We start from the raw sequence: 20,909 nt of genomic DNA on the forward strand, positions 1-20,909 counted from the left end.
ATCAGATTCTTCATCCATCTCATTTCTATTAAATAAATGTATTAACCCAGTAACTAATCAGAAACATAAAAACAGTCAGCCAACTGTACATTTGGCATCTTCTCCTTTCTTGTAATTTACTTAGTTAATTTCTGAATTGTTATTTGAATCTGTCTTTGAGAAACAACAGGATTTTGCTAACCATTAGTCTCATGTAGGAGAGATGTCTGAAGTTTTTGTTAAATAATTTAATAGTTAGGTAGTAGTGGTTCATAGTTTTCTCCTCAAACAACATCTATTTTTTAGGGCAAGTCTTCCTACTTTATTATTACTTTTTGTTTCAGGGCATGCCTTTAATTTGAAATATTTATTTATCTTTTTTTTCCTTTGGGTCGTCAACAATGTTCTTCTCTTTTTAATTTTTATTTATATTTTTGGTGCAGGATTTTGTATGTCTAGTTTTCTTTCTTTCTTTCTTTCTTTCTTTCTTTCTTTCTTTCTTTCTTTCTTTCTTTCTTTCTTTTTTATTTATTTATTTTTTTTTATTTATTTGATCTTATCTCGGGGCATTTTTTTTTCCGTTTTTTAGATTCCACTGGGTCAAGTATCTCATTTTTTTACCTACCAGAAGCGGGCGTCCATGGCGGTAAAAAAAAAAAAGAAAGAAAAAAAAAAGCTTCTTGAAGACTCTTCCATTTAACGGGGCTTTGGAATCGTTTGAGATGTGAAAATCGTTCCCAGTTATGACCAGAGGGCGCCAGCACTGTGCACTGTCTGAGTGTGTCTGCCTGAAATCAAAAGAAGAACAGAAGAAGTCCCTGACTGGAACTGATCTAAGGCTACTCTGGTTTCCAGGGACATGAATCCCCTCGCACCGTGTTGTGTCACCAACAGAGCGTTCCGTAGTGAGTGTAGCGGGTGTAAACAGTGTATATTTCACAGTCTGTGGTTGTTTGGTGTATCTGGTGTATATTATTGAGTCTGTGTGAGGATGGAGGGGCTCCATTAAACCGTAGGTTGGAGCAGCGTGTCTGGGTGGATGTGTTCACACAGGAACCGTCTCAGGTAACGTTTTATGATCGTTTATGTGCTGTAACCGAAGGTGACCGATGACTTAAGATGTAGACATAAAGACAGGAGGTTTGTTGACGACTGTCAGAAATTAGATGTGAAAGTTCCTCAGATTACTTCAGTCAACATCAGTCTTGTCTTGTCGCGGTGAATATATTTATTCATTCCCTTATTTATTTACACAAAGCTATGATGTGATGCTCTTTTATCCAGGCACTGGAGCTGGCTGTTGTTGTAACACTGTGTAAATGAGCTGTCGTGTCACGACACAGTGGGCTGAGCGCTGTGACTGTAGCACCATGTACCCACTGCTTTTCCTGTTTTAACACCGTGTCTGTACGGTTTGATGTGTGCAGATAGCGCGCAGCTTTAATACGTATACATACATATATGTATATATATACATACATATATATATATATATATATATATATATATATATATATATATATATATATATATATATATATATATATATATATATATATGTGTGTGTGTGTAGATATATATACCTCCTCTTATCTCAGTGTGTGTCCATTCACAGTGTGTTTTGGGAAACTAAATGCTGTGAATTGAGTTAAACCCCACCAGTGAAAACACAGCCAGACAAGACAGGAGCACCAAACACTCTGTGCATCACCTACATTTCAAACTCTGAACTGCATTAAACTGCATTGTCTTTGTCATGTTAAAGGTATTTGAGTGATACAGTGCCTCTTGGATGATTTACCCATTCATTGCTTTCATTGCTTTCATCAATAGAATTTTATTTCTGTTTCCACACAAAAATTATTGTATAAAACTCTTTAACGTCAGAGTGAAAACAGATTTCTACAAAGTAATGTCAATAAAACAAACATATATAATGAAAAAAGATGTTTGTATACACCCCCTTTCTAAATTTAATGGGGATCTAATTTAATAGAGGTCCATCCAAGTGATGCCAGTAGCCTCACAGTTAGCTAAATGAAGACCACCTGAGTGGTGTGGGTGTATAATTAGTGATTGAGGTATAAAACACCTGTGTCTGGAGGGCTCAGAGACTGGCCACTGTTACACCATGAAGCTCCAAGCAGCTCAGGGAAAGGGTTATTGAAAAGTACAGGTCAGGGATGGGTGCAAACAATTTCCAGGGCATTGAACATCCCCCAGAGTTCAGTGAACTCAGTTCACATGAGTTAGCTCTCCCCATAAACTGAGGGACTGTGCAAGAGAAGACTAGACAGAGAAGACCTCTGCGCCTACTCTGAAGCAGCATTACAAACGTCAGCTGCGGAGATGAGCGACACTTATCTCATAAGCTCAAAGTGTGATGGAAGTGGCAATGAGAAAGTGACTATGGACAGTTCATTTTAGAATAGATCCTCTAGACTAGATTTCACCAAAAGGCATGAGGAAGACTCCATGGTGGAGTAGAAGGAGGGCCTCTGGTCTGATGAGACCAGCTGAGCTTTCTGGCCATCAGAGAAAATGTTATGTTTGGTGGAGACCAAACACTGCACGGCACCAAAAACACCCTATCCCCACAGTGAAGCATCATGCTGTGGGGATGTTTCTCAGCAGCCGGCTCTGGAAGGCTTGTAAGTAGACATGCATCGATCGATCGGCTGGCCGATTTTCTTAATGTTTGAGACTTGTCAAACAAGTCTCAAACATTAACATTCTTAATGTTGGGGGATCAGTGATCAGAGATCAGTGATTGGCCCATCCTTACATATGAAACTGATCTTATATACCTTCAGGGAGGTCTGACAGCCTGCCGTTGTTGCTTTTGCTCTGAGACCCAAAACTCAGAACACTTTATTTTTTTTGAGTGAAAACACAAAGATTTTATTGTTTCACAGGTATTGTTCAATGATTTTCAATAAAATAAGATTGGAACATTGAAGGTATATGCCTCCAGTTATAAAAAATAGAAAATAAAAATCGGTATCGGACCAAATTGCTATTGGCAGGTCAGGCTTTTTAAAGATGGGTGAGTGGTGAGCAGTCAGAAAAATGTGATGGGTGCACCCCTAGTTGTAAAGGAAGAGGGCAGAATGAACGTTTCCAAATACACTGAAATCCAGAGGGACAGTCAACAAGAGAGCATTTAGTCTGCAAGAAAACTACGGCCTGGGGAGAGATTTATTCTCCAGTAAGACAATGATCTGAAGCATACAGCAAAAAGTACACAGGAATGGTTCAAAAAGCATCCGTTAAATGCTCAGGGTGGCCAGGTCAGAGCCCCAGACCTCAGTCCCATAGAGAATTTGTGGCTGGACTTGAAAAGGGCTGTTCACGCCCGATACCCAAGCAACCTGACAAAGCATGAGCAGTTTTGCAGAAAAGAATGGAGAAAATTTGCAGTGTGCCGATGTGCAAGACTGGTTGAGACTTGGTGCTGTGAAAGGTACACCTACTGACTTGAAGGGGGTCAGTATTTATAAAAAAATCTTATTTTTCATTATATTTTTGTTTTACTGACATTACTCTAAACAGTCTGCTCTCACTTTGACATTAAAACGTTTTCCCCAATCAATGTTCTTTTGAAAAAAGCCACATTTTATTGAAAATTGTTGATTTATGAAAACAATAAAAGGGGAAACATTCAAGGGGAGTGAATATTCATGATAGGCACTATGATAATCTCCATGTATGACTGATTGTCTTTGGCAAAGTTAACCAGTCTGTCTTTGTGTTAGTTTGAATTCCAGGGATGGTTGATGCTCTCCATCGACGTGATTCTTCCTGTCTGACTGATCCTGGCTTCGGCTGGTTGGATGGTTGACCCGCCCCCTCTGTGACTGACGGCAGAGCAGGATGTCACACAGCGGAAATCAGTCCTGTCTGACTGGAGCAGAGGACACCCTGTCCTTCTTGGTATGCAGCTTATCCTCAGACAACAACTATTTGTCAACCACACTTTTTTCATGTTAACAGTGTGTTCTCTGAGCGCTGTTTACCGAAGGGATGGGTAGATCATGTTGAAGTGTTAGTGAGACACTTAACCTAAAATCAACACCACTGTCTTACAAAGGAGACTGTTACATAAAGAGAGTATACAGAAGAGCAAAAACGTGTTTAATGTGCAACAGTTATTCATTTTAGATTTATTAAGATGGATTTATCAGTTATCATATTGATCTTTTGTTACCAACTGTAAGGAGGAAAAACTGATCCGCTCAGGGTCCCTTATACCGTGTATGAGAGCAGGCAACTTGGCTTTCGTAGTTTTCAGGTCAGGAGAAGACTGGAAAAATCTCCCATGTCTAGACCTGTACCACCTATTTCCCCTTTCCACTGAGCTGGTCCTGGTCCTGGTCCTGGTCCTGGTCCTGGTCCTGGTCCTGGTCCTGGTCCTGGTCCTGGTCCTGGTCCTGGTCCTGGTGCTAGTTCCAGGCCAGTGCCTGACTCAGCCCTGGCTCTTAGTGTTTCCACTGACAAAGCCCTGGCCCAAAACTGGTACTTGGCAGGCACAAACACTTAGCTGGGCCAGAGCAAGGCATCGACTACGTCAGGGGCCGGGGGCCGGGGGCCGGGGGCCGGGGGCCGGGGGCCGGGGGCCGGGGGCCGGGGGCCGGGGGCCAGGGGCCGGGCTACCGTAAGCAAAGATTCCAGTCATTTTTATAAGGAAAGCTGCTGGGTGAGTCCTCTGCTGTTATGTTGGCGTTTCCTCATTCAGAACTGGAAATGGAGGTGAACTCAAAGCAGCAATGCATGGCCTCTTAAAGCTCAGGTAGTTTCCTGGTTCTTTTATTGACAGACTAAATAGCCTCATGTTATTTTTGTTATCTATCATATTTACATGAAGGGACGTCATTACTGTGCTCACATATCCCCCCTGCTCTCTGTGTGGCGTACAGCAGAGTCCCACCCTGATGCATTTATAAACACATAAGCAAACACACAGAGGGACGAGCACAGAGCAAAAATCTATTAAAAAAGGAGGGTTAGGGTTGGGGTCATTAATGAACATCAAGCTCACTGTTTCCTAGTTTAATTAAATACTGCTTGGCAGAGCTCAGTTGGCACTCCTGAAAAGGGTTTGAATGGGAGAGTGAATGGTTGTCTTTTTGTGTCAGTCATGTGATCGACTGGCTGGCAGTTTAGAGTGCATCAACCCTTTAAGAAGAAGGTAAGACAGGTCAGACAATGAGCTGTTAGTCTCTCATCTGTGGTTTACTGTGGGCTGGTTTCTGTCTGCAGCCTTTGTTTTATATCTCAGTGTGATAAATGTGTCAGAAACTACTACAGAGATTAATCACTGTGCATGCTGTTTGATAGAGTAAAACATCAGGGAGCGTGGTAAGGGAATTTATATATTTGTAGCGTTCCTGAACATCTTTAAACAACAGTCTGTGTTTTAGCAACGAGGTTCACACACCTCTTTAACTCCTGTTACCCTCATTCCTTTAAAAAGTGAGCAACGTATTTAAGATTTCACCAAATTCCCTGAAGAGACGACGAGTTTCTGTCCGTAACAGACTGCAGCAGCATCAGTATCTACTTGTCTGAATGCTCCACAGGTGTGTGTGTTCAACGCGCTGGAAGACTGGGCTGGCCTGGGTCAGGTGGAGGACTATCTGAGTGTTTTGGAGTACCTGCTTTGGGTATTCACTCCTTTGGTCATCGTCTTCATCCTGCCCTTCGTCATCGTCATTCTTCTGTACCTCTCCATACTCTTCCTTCATGTGTATAAGGTAAAGCAGCTGCTCCACGAGATCACTGAACCACATTCCACAAATAGTTAACGTCAGAGCAACGGCACAGTCCTCAGTCAGGCGTCACAGGTCTCGTGTTTAAGCTCTTAGTTGTCTTTTTCTCAATACCCTCTGAGAAACAGATTTCATCAGACATGATATCCGTCATGTGGGTTTGTAGTCTGATTACACATTATGTTCAAATGAAGTGTGCTCTTTATTTGTTTCTCTCAATGATGAACTTGTGTCAGCCTGACTAGTTTTCAGAAATCTGTGGCCTCTTTAAAGATGACTTGTTCTTTTAGGTATATCTGTTGGCAACAACTTTGGAGACATTTTCTTTTTCTGTTAACAGAAAAATCTATTTTAAAGAAGTATTTTCAGATTTTCTTTTTTCTCTCTTTTTGCCTTAGTTTAGTCTCTTAACCCTGTTTTTGTTAATACACCACTGCATACCAGTGTAAGGAGGGGCTGGGACGTGGCGGTGAAGCAGGCTGTCTCATGACTCAAAGGTTGATGTTCAGTTCGTCCCACAAAGAGAAAATTTACCAAAATAGGAACAAAACAGGCAGTGAATAGTGCCAACAAAATGACAAATACAATAAATAAAGATATGCTAATTTAGTTTATAGTTTAAATTCCTTGAAAGTATCCTTGATATGTTGGAATGAAGCGAGTTAAATCTTAACAGGCAGTTTGATGGAGGAAGTGTATCACCACTCCAAATCTTATCTGTCCTGATTATTTTTTCCCAAACAGAGGAAGAACCAGCTGAGGGAAGCTTACTGCAACAACCTGTGGGATGGAGCCAGGAACACCCTGGCTACTCTGTGGGATGGACACGGAGCCATCTGGCATGGTAACACGCTGTGGGCTTCATTGATTGGAGAATTGCCTCCTTTATTCTGTGTAGTCAGGGAGCTTCTCATAGCTGCTGTCTAATGCCTCTTCTCCTTAAAACATTTATAAAACCAGAGCTACAGGAAAGAAGAGAGTGGGAAAGTTAGTTTATTGAAGCACAGCGTTCCTGTCAGTGATCATCAGGGCTGCTGTTCTGGTGTCTGCTGTGTGCTCTCTGCTGTGTGCTCTCTACTCGTTCTTACAGCATCTTCCACACTAAAGCTTTACGCACCATCGTTCAGAACATACAGTTTTACGTAAAGGAACATGTGTTTGTCAAAATAAGCTTAGCAACTGATGCTTACACACACTTGTAAGTTTCTCTGTTAACTTGTGAGAACAGTTTTAAAACTGAAATAGTTCTGACACACCATGTCAGCTTTCACTCTCTTAATGATATGTTCATGTTTCCTATGAAATAAGGAATGAAATAACTACTGCAGTAACTTTGTTGGTGTTGGTAATGAATAATAAGTAGTCAAAATATAAACTTCATAAAGAAGGGGATCTGGTGGATTTGGTTAGCTATGATACACAACAGAGTGAGCAGGTGAATGACAGAGATCCTTCAGATTATTACGTTTACAGAAAGTTTAAAGGACTCATTTACAAGATAATTAACCAAAATGACAACAACAATGTCAACATTAAATGTTAATTCAAGATATCTGTAAAAACATTTTTAAATGTTAGAAAAATATTTCTACATGTCAAAATTACAATAACAATTCAGTTTTAACAAGTTAAAAAGAAAACCATAGATATCTCTAATACAACTGTGAAATGTAAAAACTCAATTCCAGAAACCTGTAATTACATTCCTACATGTAATTATTCAAGGTCAAGACATCATGAATGTAATTTCAGCTAGCCACATTTCAGATATCTAGAATTGGTGTATGATATCTGTAACGTCAGAACAGTTGTAGGTATCATAAATGAACTTTGTCAGTAGTGAGAAAAGACTTGTTAATATCAAGAATGAATATTTAATCAGTGAGACTTGAGTTGTAGATATCATGAATTAGAATGGCCACATGTCAAAATGTCATCATGGATATGTCGACTTTGAATTAGAGCTTGGAAACAAATCTGTAATTCACTTTGAACAGAAGTCAATGGCACAAGTTGATTTTATGTAAAGAAGTTACAGATTTATTCGATGACCTTTCCCACTGGTGAAAAATGAATCGTAGAAATCTTTAATTAGAATTGTCACTGGTGAAAATTACATTGTGGATATGTCGGCTTGGGATTCTAACTCGTCTAAAACCAATTATTGATATCTACAGCTGCTAACTGTTAGTACCTCAAATGTTAAAAGGGTTTACCGTACAGCACAGACAGAAATGAAAGAGTGCTGCCAACACAGAAAACCCAGTCCAACACTGACATGAGCTTTTCATACACACATCACATGGCACGTTAGCAGCTCATCTGCTGGAGTTTTTCTCCTGAGACACAAATCTGCTGCAGAGCTGAAAAAGATGAGTGTGTGTTCTGCTCTCACACCGCCACATGAGACAAAGGTTGTTGGAAAATAAACCAGAAATGTAAACGTAACTTTGTACTGATGTAAGAGAAAAAGATGAGACAGAGAAGCCGTGTTGGATGGACACACGTTTGTCCTCCTCCTCCTCTCCCCACAGGCTACGAGATCCATGGGATGGAGAAGATCCCAGAAAAAGGACCAGCGCTGATCGTCTACTATCACGGAGCCATTCCAATAGACTACTATTACTTCCTGGCTAATGTCATCATCCAGAAGGGGCGGACCTGTCACTCTGTAGCGGACCACTTCCTCTTCAAGATCCCAGGTACTATCTCAGACACACACACACACTCACACACACACACAAACACACAGACCTCATCTAAAACATACACAACAGATAACCTTTCACCTTTTTCCATTATTATGTATGGAAATGTATCTGTAATTTTTTTTCTTCTTAAAAATAAGACCTGGTCTCGGACTGAGCAGTGTCAGTGCTGTTCACAGTGTCGTCGTGGTGTAATTCTGTTCCTGAAGAGTTCTCAAGCAATACAATTTTTTTTAAAATCATGAATAATCTCTGAGTTCTGCTTTCAATCAGTTCATTTCTTTCAGGACGTGCTTTTAGGCCCTGCGAAGACTTTCTAAATGACCTTGAAATAGTCTTACTTTCTCAGATATGCCTGGTCATAATCTGTGATTTAAAATAAGATTATTAGTGCTAAAATGTGTGACTTCTGAATGCTGTTTCTCACTATCTGTGGTTAGGTCAGATTATTCCTGAGGGAAAGCAAACCCATTCACAGCATGAAGCCCTAGAGACCCAGTGACAACACTACGCCAGCAAAGTTTAGCAGAGAGAAGAGAGATCTGTGATTGTCTCTGATGAAAACGATTTCTGTGATTAATTTTGTAGTGATGGTGGACACTGGAGCCTAACTGTCAGACAGGAGTGAGGAGCAGAAGAAAGAGAAACAGGAGAGAGATAGAGCACCAGCTAAAACACGGGTTGAACTGTTTGTGACACTTATCGGTCTGCTCACCTTTTGGACACTGAACTACAAACTGAGTTCACTAAGTTTTACTGTTGTCACCTTTCAAACAACAGCGCTACGTAACAACAAATAAATACCTTCCTCGTTGCTTTGCATCCTGGGAAAAGTTGTCTTGACCAAAGAAAAGTAGAGTTAAAAAAAGAGCTGCTCTCCAAAACAAACACACCTTGTCCTCACGACAGTGAGTGCTAGCACTCATGGGAAATGGAGTTTTTGACCTAGATAAAACTCTACCAATTCCAGCCACAAGTGTCACTGCAGTCAAAGTCAAATGGGTAATCCTCACAAAGGATTGGAGGCTTAAAGAGCCTCATAGACAAGAGTGAAAAGAGCTGGGTGTGTGAGTTTCTGCTTGTTGAGACGCAGCTTGGTGCCGGGGACTTGTCTCTCTTTAAAAGCTGCTGAACCTTCCCCTCCCCCACTTCCCTCTGCTCCAGGTTTCAAGTTACTGTTGGAGGTGTTCAGTGTAATCCACGGCCCTCAGGAGGAGTGTGTGAAGGCCCTGAGGAACGGCCACCTGCTGGGCATCTCTCCAGGAGGAGTGCGGGAGGCTCTCTTCAGTGATGAGACCTACCCTCTTCTGTGGGGCCAGCGGAGAGGCTTTGCACAGGTCGCCATAGACTCCCAAGTGGTACGTCTCTGTTATTAAAGTCTGCTCAGACTCATTGTCCACTTCACATATTTCATCATGGGATTACGCTGTACTAGGAAAAATCTACAGTTGTAGATAAGAAATGTTAGAAATGAATACTTTATTGAGTCTTTCTTTCCCAGTGTTTGTTTCTTACTCTACTGTAGAGCATGATATGCTCGATGTCCATTCAAATGTAGTTAGCCATCTTTGTTTTCATGTTTCTCATTAATCAGAAGAAAATCTGTTCATGTTGATGAGGGAATGTAGAAACATTAATATTACTAATAACTTTATTGATAAGGTGCCTCAGAAACAAACATCAAAATGCTTTGATAGACAAAGAGCAGGAGGCTGAAGAGGAAAACCTCTGTTTACCTCTGTCGACCTCTTTTTACCTCTGTTTACCTGTGTCGACCTCTGTTTACCTCTGTTTACCTCTGTTGACCTCTTTTGACCTCTGTTGACCTCTGTCGACCTCTTTTTACCTCTGTTTACCTCTGTTTACCTCTGTTTACCTCTGTCAACCTCTTTTAACCTGTCGACCTCTTTTTACCTCTGTTGACCTCTGTTGACCTCTGTTTACCTCTGTTGACCTCTGTTGACCTCTGTTTACCTCTGTTGACCTCTTTTTACCTCTGTTGACCTCTGTTTACCTCTGTTGACCTCTTTTTACCTCTGTTTACCTCTGTTTACCTCTGTTTACCTCTGTCAACCTCTTTTAACCTGTCGACCTCTTTTTACCTCTGTTTACCTCTGTTGACCTCTGTTTACCTCTGTTGACCTCTGTTGACATCTGTTTACCTCTGTTTACCTCTGTTGACCTCTGTTTACCTCTGTTGACCTCTGTTTACCTCTGTTGACCTATGTTGACCTCTGTTGACCTCTTTTTACCTCTGTTGACCTCTGTTTACCTCTGTTGACCTATGTTGACCTCTGTTGACCTCTTTTTACCTCTGTTGACCTCTGTTGACCTCTGTTGACCTCTGTTGACCTCTGTTGATCTCTGTTGACCTCTGCCACTCAGAGCCCAGTCACAGTCCATGCCCTGAGATCAGGGCTTCTTTCTTTTGTCTTTGAAACTTTCTTCCTCTTCCTCACTCCCTCCTCAGTTACTCTCAACAACATGTGAGAACCCTTCCTTTGAAAGTTTTCACTGACATTCTCCTGCAGGGTTAGGAGTTTTGGTTGGGTTAGAGTCAGGGTCCAGTTACCTGCAGTCCAAGTTTTACTGAAAGAATGGCTGATGCTTCTGTCCTTCGGTAAACTAATGAAGGTTAATTTCACTGTCTGAATCTTTAACTGTTGGACTTGTACACGCTGAAAGCCAGCACATTTAACGTTTTCTCCTTTCTTCATCCTTTTTTCAGCCAGTAATTCCAATGTTTACACAGAATGTACGAGAAGGTTTCAGATCTCTGGGAACCCTGAGTAAGGAGACACACACACACACACACACACACACACACACACACACACACACACACACACACACACACACACACACACAAACACAAACACACACACACACACACACACACACAAACACACACACACACACACACAAACACACACACACACACACACACACAAACAAACACACACACACACACACACACACACACACACACACACAAACACACAAACACACACACACAAACACACACACACACACAAACACACAAACACACAAACACACACACACAAACACACACACACACACACACACACACACACACACACACACACACACACACACACACACACACAAAGACAACAGCGCTGTTTCTTTATACACAGATCATCCAGAAAATGTTCACAGTGCTGCACCTCTTCCATGCTTTAGCTGAAGCCTCATTCCAAAATGGAATACGATCTTTTTTTTCCTGAACTACTTAACACAGCATCTCATAATGATATCATGAGAAAAAGTTGTTGTTTTCTAATTTGTTTTGTAAATGTATTTTAAAAAAACCTAAGACATTACATGTCTGAAAGTATTCACATTATAAGCTCAGAACTTTTTTGATGCACCTTTATCAGAAATGACCGCCTCGAGTCTTTTGGAGTATAATGCCTCCGGCTTGGCTCACCTCTCTTTGGGCAGTTTGACCCACTCCTCTGTGCAGCTCCTCTCAGCTCCGTCAGGTTGGATGGGGAGTGTCGGTGCACAGACACTTTCAGATCTCTCCAGAGATGTTGGATCAGATTCAGGTCTGGGCTCTGGCTGAACCACTTAAGGACCCGAAGCCCCTCCTCTGATATGTTGGCTGTGGTCTTCGGGTCGTTGTCCTGCTGAGATGAACCGTGGCTCCAGTCTGAGGTCTTAAGTCCCCTGGCTGTGGATTTTATCCAGAATGTCTCTGTTCATCGCTGTATTCATCTTCCCCTCAATCCTGACTGGTCTCTTAGGTCCTGCTGCTGAAAAACATCCCCCCAGCATGATGCGGACTCCACCATGCTTCACTGTAGGGAGGGTACGGTCCAGGTGATGAGCCTGGTTTCCTCCAAACATGACGCCTGGTGTTCACGCCAAAGAGTTCAGTCTTTGTCCAATCAGAGCAGAGGATTTTCTTCCTCATGGTCTGAGACTCCTTCAGGGGCCTTTAGGCAGACTCCAGGTGGACTTCCATGATCCTTTTACTGAGGAGGGGCTTCCTCTGGCCTCTGTACCATACAGGGCTGATTGGTGGATTGCTGCAGAGATGGTTGTTCTTCTGGAAGGTTCCCCTCTCTTTCCACAGAAGACTTCTGGAGCTCTGACAGAGGGACCATCAGGTTCTTGGCTCCCTGACTAAGGCCCTTCTCCCCTGATGGCTCAGTTTAGACGGGGTCCAGCTCCAGTAAGAGTCCAGGTAGTTCTGGCCTCTTCATTCACAGATGATGGAGTCCACTGGGCTCATTGGGACCTTCACAGCAGCAGAAATGTTTCTGGACCCTTCCCCCGATCTTTGCCTGGAGACCATCCTGTCTCTGAGGTCTAGAGACAGATGGCTCCTTTGGCTTCCTGCTTGGTTCCTGCTCTGTCGCGCTCTGTCACCTGTGGACCTTACATAGACAGGTGTGTGCCTTTCCACATCAGGTCCAATCAGCTGGATTTACCACAGGTGGACTCCAGTCAGGCTGTGGGAACATCTCAAGGAGGATCAGGGGAAACAGGATGAAACTGGAGCTTCATGGCAAAGGCTGTGATTACTCATGTCCATGTGAAGTCTTAGTTTCTTTTTGATACACCTTTTTGGTGTCACAGTGGGGTGTTGTGTGTAAAGTTCTGAGGGAGACATGGATTTATTTCATTTTGGAAAGAGGCTGTGACAGAACCAAATGTGGAGAAAGTGAAGCTGTAAACACTCTCTGGCTGCTCTGTGAATGTTGTGAGGGGGAACAGTGACCCAGGGTCTGTCCATCCAGTGACTCAGCCCACGACTCTGATCCATGAACAGGAATTTGTTGCCAGCACCTTTTCTGAATCCTTTCTCCTGTTTCACTGACTCAGGCTCTGTCTCTGTTTTTCTAACCAGGATTTTATCGCTGGGTGTATGAAAGATTTCGTCTCCCTATAGCTCCTATTTACGGAGGATTTCCTGTGAAGTTTCGTACCTTCCTCGGCGATCCCATCCCTTATGACCCCGACACAAACGCTGCAGAGCTGGCAGAGAAAGTGAGTACACAATCGCCATGGCCAGCCTTCCAAACACTCAGAGTACATTTACTTAAAACGTGGAGTTCAACCAAACACACACACACACACACACACACACACACACACACACACACACACACACACACACACACACACACACACACACACACACACAGAATGTAAAGAGCTCACTGGTATTTACTGCCATAGTCCAAAACATTGACAGTCTTGGGACCAGCCTGTGAGACTGAAACGCTGATAATAATTACAGCCAGTGATTAAATTCAGCTCTGAGCTGTCGCTGACCCAGAACTAAAATAGTAGCCTGTGCCACAACAAAAGGGTTTCACAGCTTTTGCTCAAGTCAACTTTTGCAGATGACCCAAAATGACATGGTCTAATTAACAAAGCAACATGTGTTTTTGCACTTGAACATCATTAATGAAGTTTGCTTTGTGGGACTAGCAGGGTTAGCAGGGGCTAACAATGTGCAAGTGTCAGTGCTACAAGAGGCTGCCCATTTTTGAGGAACTACCCCCTCAGAAATGTACTGGGTCCAAACAGATCTGACTGTTCTTTGAGGTATTTCCATAAGTTAATTTATTTTTTAGTCAAGCACTCCATCAAACTTTCATTAGCAGGGGTTTTAGAGGCACTGTGAGGGTTTTATAAGTGATCTTTAAACAGTCCAACTTTTTGACATAATCCACAAAATAAAGCCGCGTTTCCACCAAGCAGTCCGGGTCGGTTCGTCTCGGTATGGTGCGCTTTTAGCGGCGTTTCCACAGACTCATCTCGGGACTGATCCCTTAAAACCGAGACGAGCTGTCCCACTTTTTTGGGACCCTTTCGTATGGGTGCCAGACTGAACCGATCCGCTCTCGGGAGGTGGAGCAACACACTGCAGACTGTTGATTGGTCAAAAGAATTGTCACTTACCCCGACAGCGGCTGCATGTCTCCTGGCGGCTCACAGACTTCTCTGAAACGAAGCTTGATTGCACTTTGTAACAGAGAGTTACATGAAAATCACAGAGAGGACGAAATGCTGCATGTCTTCCATCCATGCTCTTTGTTTACTGTGTCGCGTTTTCTTCTTTGTTGGATTTAATCGCGGGGTAAGCTGCTACGGCGTCACGCTATTGTTTACCAGCTGTGGCTTCCGGCATCCAGCTTACACGCTGCCTACCACAAGAGGGCACAGTTTGCTGTGGAAACGCAAACGGGATCAAACTTAACTGTCCCAAACCGTCCCAAACCGTACTCAACCGACCCGTACTGCTTGGTGGAAACGCAGCATAAGATGAGATCAACCTTCATTTGTCCCACAGCAGAGAAATTTGCAGAGAAATTTGCAGAGAAACGGGAAAGCATAAAAAAATCATTTTTATTGTTTTCTTTTTCCTTGATTTATCCATTTTTGTAAAGTACTTTGAGTTGCATTTTAATATGTTGGAAAAGTGCTATATGTATAGATAAAGTTTGATATGTTTTGATTTGATTTAGGAAAAGGTTCAGGTTAAATAAGAAAACTACTAACCTACCCACAGATTCACCCAATCAGAATCCAAGCAGACCAACACGGCTGTCAGACACCGAGGGCTCATTTAAAAACTCAAAACCTGACGCCACAATGACAAGTGTATAAAACATGCATGACCACTCAAAAAAGCTCTTTTATCATTTCTAAGTAAGCTATAATTCCCCTCTAACAAAAACACAGTATCAACCAAAAGTGTTTGGGTCAAAGAGTCTTTAAGTTGGATCAAAGTCTGTTGGCACACTGGCTTTCCTCTGGTCATGAAAGTCCCCATGCAGGGTTATTTGTTAATCCACAGGGAAGCAAAAGAAAGGTTCAAAGGGAAAAAGACTGATCACCCAAAAATTTCATGGTGTACCAGGTAAAAATAAGAGACAAACTGAAATACTCTCACCATGGTCCAGAGAGGAAACACTTTTCCCCCACGCCACATCTCGCCCTCTTTAAACTGTCACATTACTTACCCATTACATCCATACTCATCTTAAAGACACAGGGAACCATAATTTCATGCCCACAACAAAGAAAGCTTTTTATTGTTGTGCCCCTTTTTATTCACTCTTACTTAACCTCTTGATTTGATGAGGTGACACCATCACAAGGGTCTGGAGGGCAGACCAGGACTGATCTGGACTTCTTCAGCAGTCTGTTCAGTCTCTGTCCTGCATCCTGTCTTCTCACAGCGGGGAAATCCTTCCAATGGCTTTGTGTCCGCTAGCCGTGTCTGTGAATAGCATGATGCTCTGCCCTCTGGTGTTCCCTCTGGTGCTGGGTTAGCACGGCTAGCTCCTCCATCTTATTACAGACAGAGCTTCTGTTCCTCATAACCATGGAGGGAAGACCAGGCCCATGTCGTCTCTTCTGAGCTCACACTGTAGATTCAAAATAAGACTGAAATGTGTAAAAACTAAAACGAGCCACACCTTTGATTACTCATAAATGTTATTTCTCTGTATCTGTGGTCAGTTTTTCAGGGAGAAACAAATCCATTTAGATAAACTCTCTTTACAGAATGTGGATCGGAGCTCTGAACCCCTCTGTAGCTGAGTGAAATAAGGGCTTTGCAGGGCGCAGGAGTAATAAAGTCATGAGATTAATCCTTAAGGTCTGCATCATTCAGAACAGAAAATGAAGAGTTCCTGTGACGTAACACAGCGTTTTGATGAAAAAATTTCTGCTGTTGTGTCGTACGTGCTGCTATCACCACCTGCCCTGAGCGGTCCTCCTCTGAGGGTCGGCACGCTCACTGTCGGAGTGGCGTGGTGCTCTGAAGGATGTTTCATTCACAAACAGGGCTATTGACTGTGTCATTGGACCCTCAGGTACAGCAGGCGGTCCAGTCTCTGATAGACCAGCACCAGCAGATCCCGGGGAGCATCCTGAGAGCCTTGATGGAGCGGTTTCACGCCAAACACAAAGACCAGTGAGGTCAGCAGGTGGAGACTGTCCAGAGAGCCACCAAAAGGACGTGATGGTCAGACGGCTTCAGTGTGCCAAGGTTTGGACGCCGGACAGGTTTCGATATTTGCACAAGACCCCCGAGGCCCTCTGCATGTGAAGTCTTTGTGTTGCATTGTGATCAAACGTGTTACTGAAATGATTTCATCTTTTTTAAACCTGCTCATTGTCAGACCTACGGAAGCCCGTTTCCACCAGGTCAAAAGAATGAAAAAAAGAGAGACCCTCCCTGATTTAAAAAAAAAGATCAAAATCTTGAGAATCCCAGTCAGAAATGCACATCCTTTGCTTTGTCAGGGCATCAACTGAAAGTGGTCATCACTTGCCCCCAAAAGCACGCATGAACAAGAGAGTCCAAATCTGACTTTACCCCATCATTTCAGCTTGGTGTCTCTTAACTTAGACTTTTTCATTTTTTAAAGGGCATGTCTCCTTTTTTAGATGTTTTTTGACATCTGGCACAAACAGGCTTCCTTACAGATACAGGATGATGATGATGATGAAGGCTGGGCTGATCGATGTCATATCTCAAAAAGTGAAATGAGATATTCTTTAAATGCACACTGTCCTTTTTTCACATTCATCTCAGTCTTTGCCATAACCAATCACTCAACGGTCGTTTGACAGTAGATTAAACTCTGGTGCATGCTGATTGGTCGGTTTACGTACAAACTCACCAGATTAATGAGAAAATATATCAGGTGATCCATTTTCCAGGTGTGGTCTAGTAGGTTTCATGCTCTATGATTATATTGATATAACTCCAGAGAGGGTAAAACAAAGTGTTTTTGTTTTTTGCACCAACGAGTGAATGACTGGATGAATCAGTCAGGGCTGGGACCCTTTTCTCCTCATTCAAATCTTTCAGGATTTTCAGGCTGTCTGTTTGATTCAAGTTACAATTCTTCAATATTTCTGTTTTTTGGGGGTCTGTAGTTCGTTTTTCTAACAGCAGACCATGTGAAAACATTGATGCTGATGATGTCTACAGACTATATCAGGAGCCATATTTTCCCCAAAAAAACATGCCACACGTGAGTCACTCTTCGCTTTTATTCAGGGGACCTCACATCACTTTACCAGATCGTCACATTTCGCCCTCCGTTGGAAAAAAACAGTATTTTTTTCCAAGCAGGCTTAAAAAAAAAGATTAAAATAAAGGATTAATTTGGGGAAAAAGAGTTTTGAACAAAAAATTGTGATTCACATATAACTCAATTTTTTCCCACCCCGAGAATCCGTTGGTAAATAGACAAATGAATAATTCTATGTGTAAACCTTTTCTATAAATAGTTTTAGTTTTTCATGCAGTATAAACTGATTCATATATTTACAACACCGACATAAAGTTAATATTTATCAAGAAGGAAGATAAAGAGTATTTATTTAATTATGTGTTGGTGAGAGTGTTTGGAGGCACACAAACTCTCCTGGAAACTTGAAGCTTTCAGGATTATTTACGTCGTGTGGTACCAAAAAAAAGCACTTTGATCCGTGGAGGCAAAACGAAGATTACGTCAACAAACACTGAGTCAGAGAATTTTATCCTTTTGTTTTATGACATTCAGTCAAACCTGTCAGGACTAATAGTTCCCCTTTAACAAAAAAAAAAAGAAGTTAAAACAGATGACCAAACTTTCCACACGCTGGAGAGGAACTAGTTTAAATGGAAAAGAGATCAAAGGATTATTTTTTCTGATGTCTCCTCTGGGCTTCCATAGATCTGTAGATATTATGTCCTTATTTCTCCAGTGAACTTCAAGAAAATACCCACACCTGTATTTTTTTCATTGTGTTTTTTATCACTTTCAAGCCTGGGTTACTGAATCTTCTGAGCTCCTGTTTGGTCTCACCTGACCAAAAACCCTTTGTGTGCTCCCAGCCTGCACAGTCCACCTCCAGCTTGTCCTCAGTGTCCTTCAGTCTGCTGGGCAGAGGGTCTGTCTCCTCTGGAGAAGTGGACTTTTCTTAGCCTGTGTCCTCCACAGCAGTCTGTTTCTGGGACATCAGGGTGAGGGATGGGGCCAGAACTGGGTACTGTTAAAGGTGCCCACTGGATTCTGTCTGTGGTACCCAGTACTGATTCATGTATTATCAAACAGTTCTATGTTAAGGTCCCTAAACACATCATGGTGACTGTGAGGGAGTAGAAGAGTAGGAGATTTTCCTTGATGAGCATGAACACAGCATTGCAAGTTTATGTGTTGAGAAATAATTAAGTCAAATTAAAAAAACCTTGGGATTTCATTTTTAATCAAATTAATCTTTATTATCACATAAGCACACACAAAAGTACAGAAATTTGGCACTGTTGAGAACCCATACCAGTGCCAGGTACTGGGCAATGGTACAGTATCATTTCAGATGTGAAAGGTTCCTGTCCCTAACCAGGGCTCCAGTACTCGCTACCCCAAATAAAACCCTCCCACGCCCTGGATCCAGAATGATCTCAGTCCCATGTTACACCTGTGACCCACAGAGGCCAGTTCCAAGTGAAAACCAGGCCTTTATGGCAGAGTCATTGGCTCCATGGACTCTGACTATTGACTGCTCCAAATAAACAATGTGCAAACATATCAGTGTGCTGGGTAAAGGCAGTGAGTGTGGAGGTTTCCAACGTGTGATGACTGTTTCTCCTGCTGTCAGTCCAGCCAGCTACGCTCTGTCCTGTCCAGGGTCAAGCCCAGCTTCAGCAAGTCATTCAAAAAGAAAGCAGCAGGCAAACAGGGCCCTGACCTGCCAGCTGGAAGAACAAAATGTCCACTTCCTCCCCAATGTCAGAAAAACTGAAACAAAGTGTTAAAGTAGTTTGAAAATCAAAAGTTCTAGGGAATGAGAAGATGAAGCTCTGCAGTGAATCACAAAGACTGAAAAGATGCTGAGTTTTCACATTACGTCTGTCAGAGTTTGAAAGCACTGTCCAGTCAAAAAGAAGTTTTCTGACTGCTTTTACCAGCTTTAAAGAAGTCCTGGGTGGATGTGGTGTAATCTGAGCGCTGGATCAGTGCTTCCCAAAATCCCGTCACATGAAACTGACTGTGGACATTGCTCCACTCTCCTCTTGGATCTGCCAGATGAGCCTTTTGGAGTAACTTCTCTGAATCATTTGCCAGAGCTGGTTCAGGAGGAGTCAAATGATTCAACGTCCCTACTCTTCATAAAACTGAGACCAGGAACATAAAAATGCAGTGTTTGTTTAATATTCACATGTTCTTCATCTCCAGGCAGGTAACATGAGATTTAACCTTTCTTTTAGACTCAGATGAAGTCACAGGTTTCTGACTGCTGCTCCGTACCTACGTGTTGACACGTCCAGTGGTCAGGATAAGATCAGAGGCTCTTTCCTCTCTTCCTGTCTGAGGCTGAACTGACTCCTCAACCTGAAGTCTTTGCTCTTTTTTCTGAGTGTTGTCTCAAACCTCCAGCTGCAGCATGTTTCCTTCAGTCTGTATAATGAAGAACACTGTTCCTCCTCTGAAGTGGAAGGTTTAATGACATATTCTGACCCTGGTGTGTTGAGTATATTTAAAGCATCTCATCAGATCTGCAGGGCAGCCTGGTCCCAGTCCCAAACGGAGCCTTTTAGTCCCTCTTTAAAGCTCTGTGCTGTTGTTACTGTGTATCTGTGCTTTATCTTTGCTGTTGTAAACTAATCATTTGTCATGTATAAATATTGTTTTTGAAATTCAGCCTATCGGTGTCTCTGTGTGTAGAAAGTAGGAGTAAACATCACCAGTTAACATCATTTTGCACTCGTAGTCATCAGAGTATCACTGCCAAATCTGGACTCTATGTTTTCTGTCTAACAGATCTGTTGTAGGACCAAAACCTGTTTGTGTCTGACAGCGTGCTTTCCTTTTATGAACTGGTTGCCTTTTCCATATTTATGTTTTTGGTTTTCAGATGACCCACAGCACATTTTGAAAACTCTGTCGATATAACATAAATGTTGCACTTTGTCCTGTAAATAAATCTATTTTGATAAAATGTTTCACCAGTTATTTTGTCACCATGGTGTGGTGGTACGGACAGGATCAGGGGAGGTAAAAACTGCACAGATCTTGATGTGATTGTTTGACCAAAGAATGAGTAACACCGTGTACTCTGAGCTAGATCTCAATGAAGCGGTTAAAAACACTATACGGTCTGAATAAGGGAATCCAGGGCTCCTTTGCCCTGTTTCCACCAAGCAGTCCGGTTTAGATCAGTACATTTTGGTACGGGTTGGATCGGTAAAGGCTGGTTCTGTTGGCGTTTCCACAGCCGATCTGCCCTTCTTGGTAAGCCGAATGCCAACAGCTGTGTCAGCTGCGTGATCACGTGACAGCACAGCAGCCCAACACGGTGTACTGCACTAATAAATCCAACAAGGAGGAAAAACGTGATGGTTTTGTTTCAGCCACAGTTTCAGGCTGTATAAAAGATAAAGAAAGTTCTCTTTACCAAGTCAACAGGA

At 42.4% G+C, this 20,909-nt stretch overlaps 1 protein-coding gene across 1 annotated transcript; it reads left to right on the top strand.

Moving 5' to 3' along the window:
- The first annotated feature begins 853 nt into the window (after window positions 1–853).
- On the top strand, window positions 854–20,420 carry tmem68 (transmembrane protein 68). The gene is made up of 9 exons (XM_074688392.1): window positions 854–1,044; window positions 3,735–3,912; window positions 5,559–5,732; window positions 6,492–6,591; window positions 8,282–8,449; window positions 9,620–9,813; window positions 11,184–11,244; window positions 13,335–13,474; window positions 16,318–20,420. The coding sequence occupies exons 2-9, from the start codon at window positions 3,853–3,855 to the stop codon at window positions 16,420–16,422; spliced, it is 1,002 nt and encodes a 333-aa protein (XP_074544493.1). The 5' UTR covers window positions 854–1,044; window positions 3,735–3,852; the 3' UTR covers window positions 16,423–20,420.
- Window positions 20,421–20,909: the final 489 nt, after the last annotated feature.

Source organism: Halichoeres trimaculatus, unplaced genomic scaffold (assembly GCF_033239565.1).
Source record: "Halichoeres trimaculatus isolate MK-OKI-2021-1 unplaced genomic scaffold, fHalTri1.1 fHalTri1_scaffold_15, whole genome shotgun sequence".
Classification (NCBI taxonomy): domain Eukaryota; kingdom Metazoa; phylum Chordata; class Actinopteri; order Labriformes; family Labridae; genus Halichoeres; species Halichoeres trimaculatus.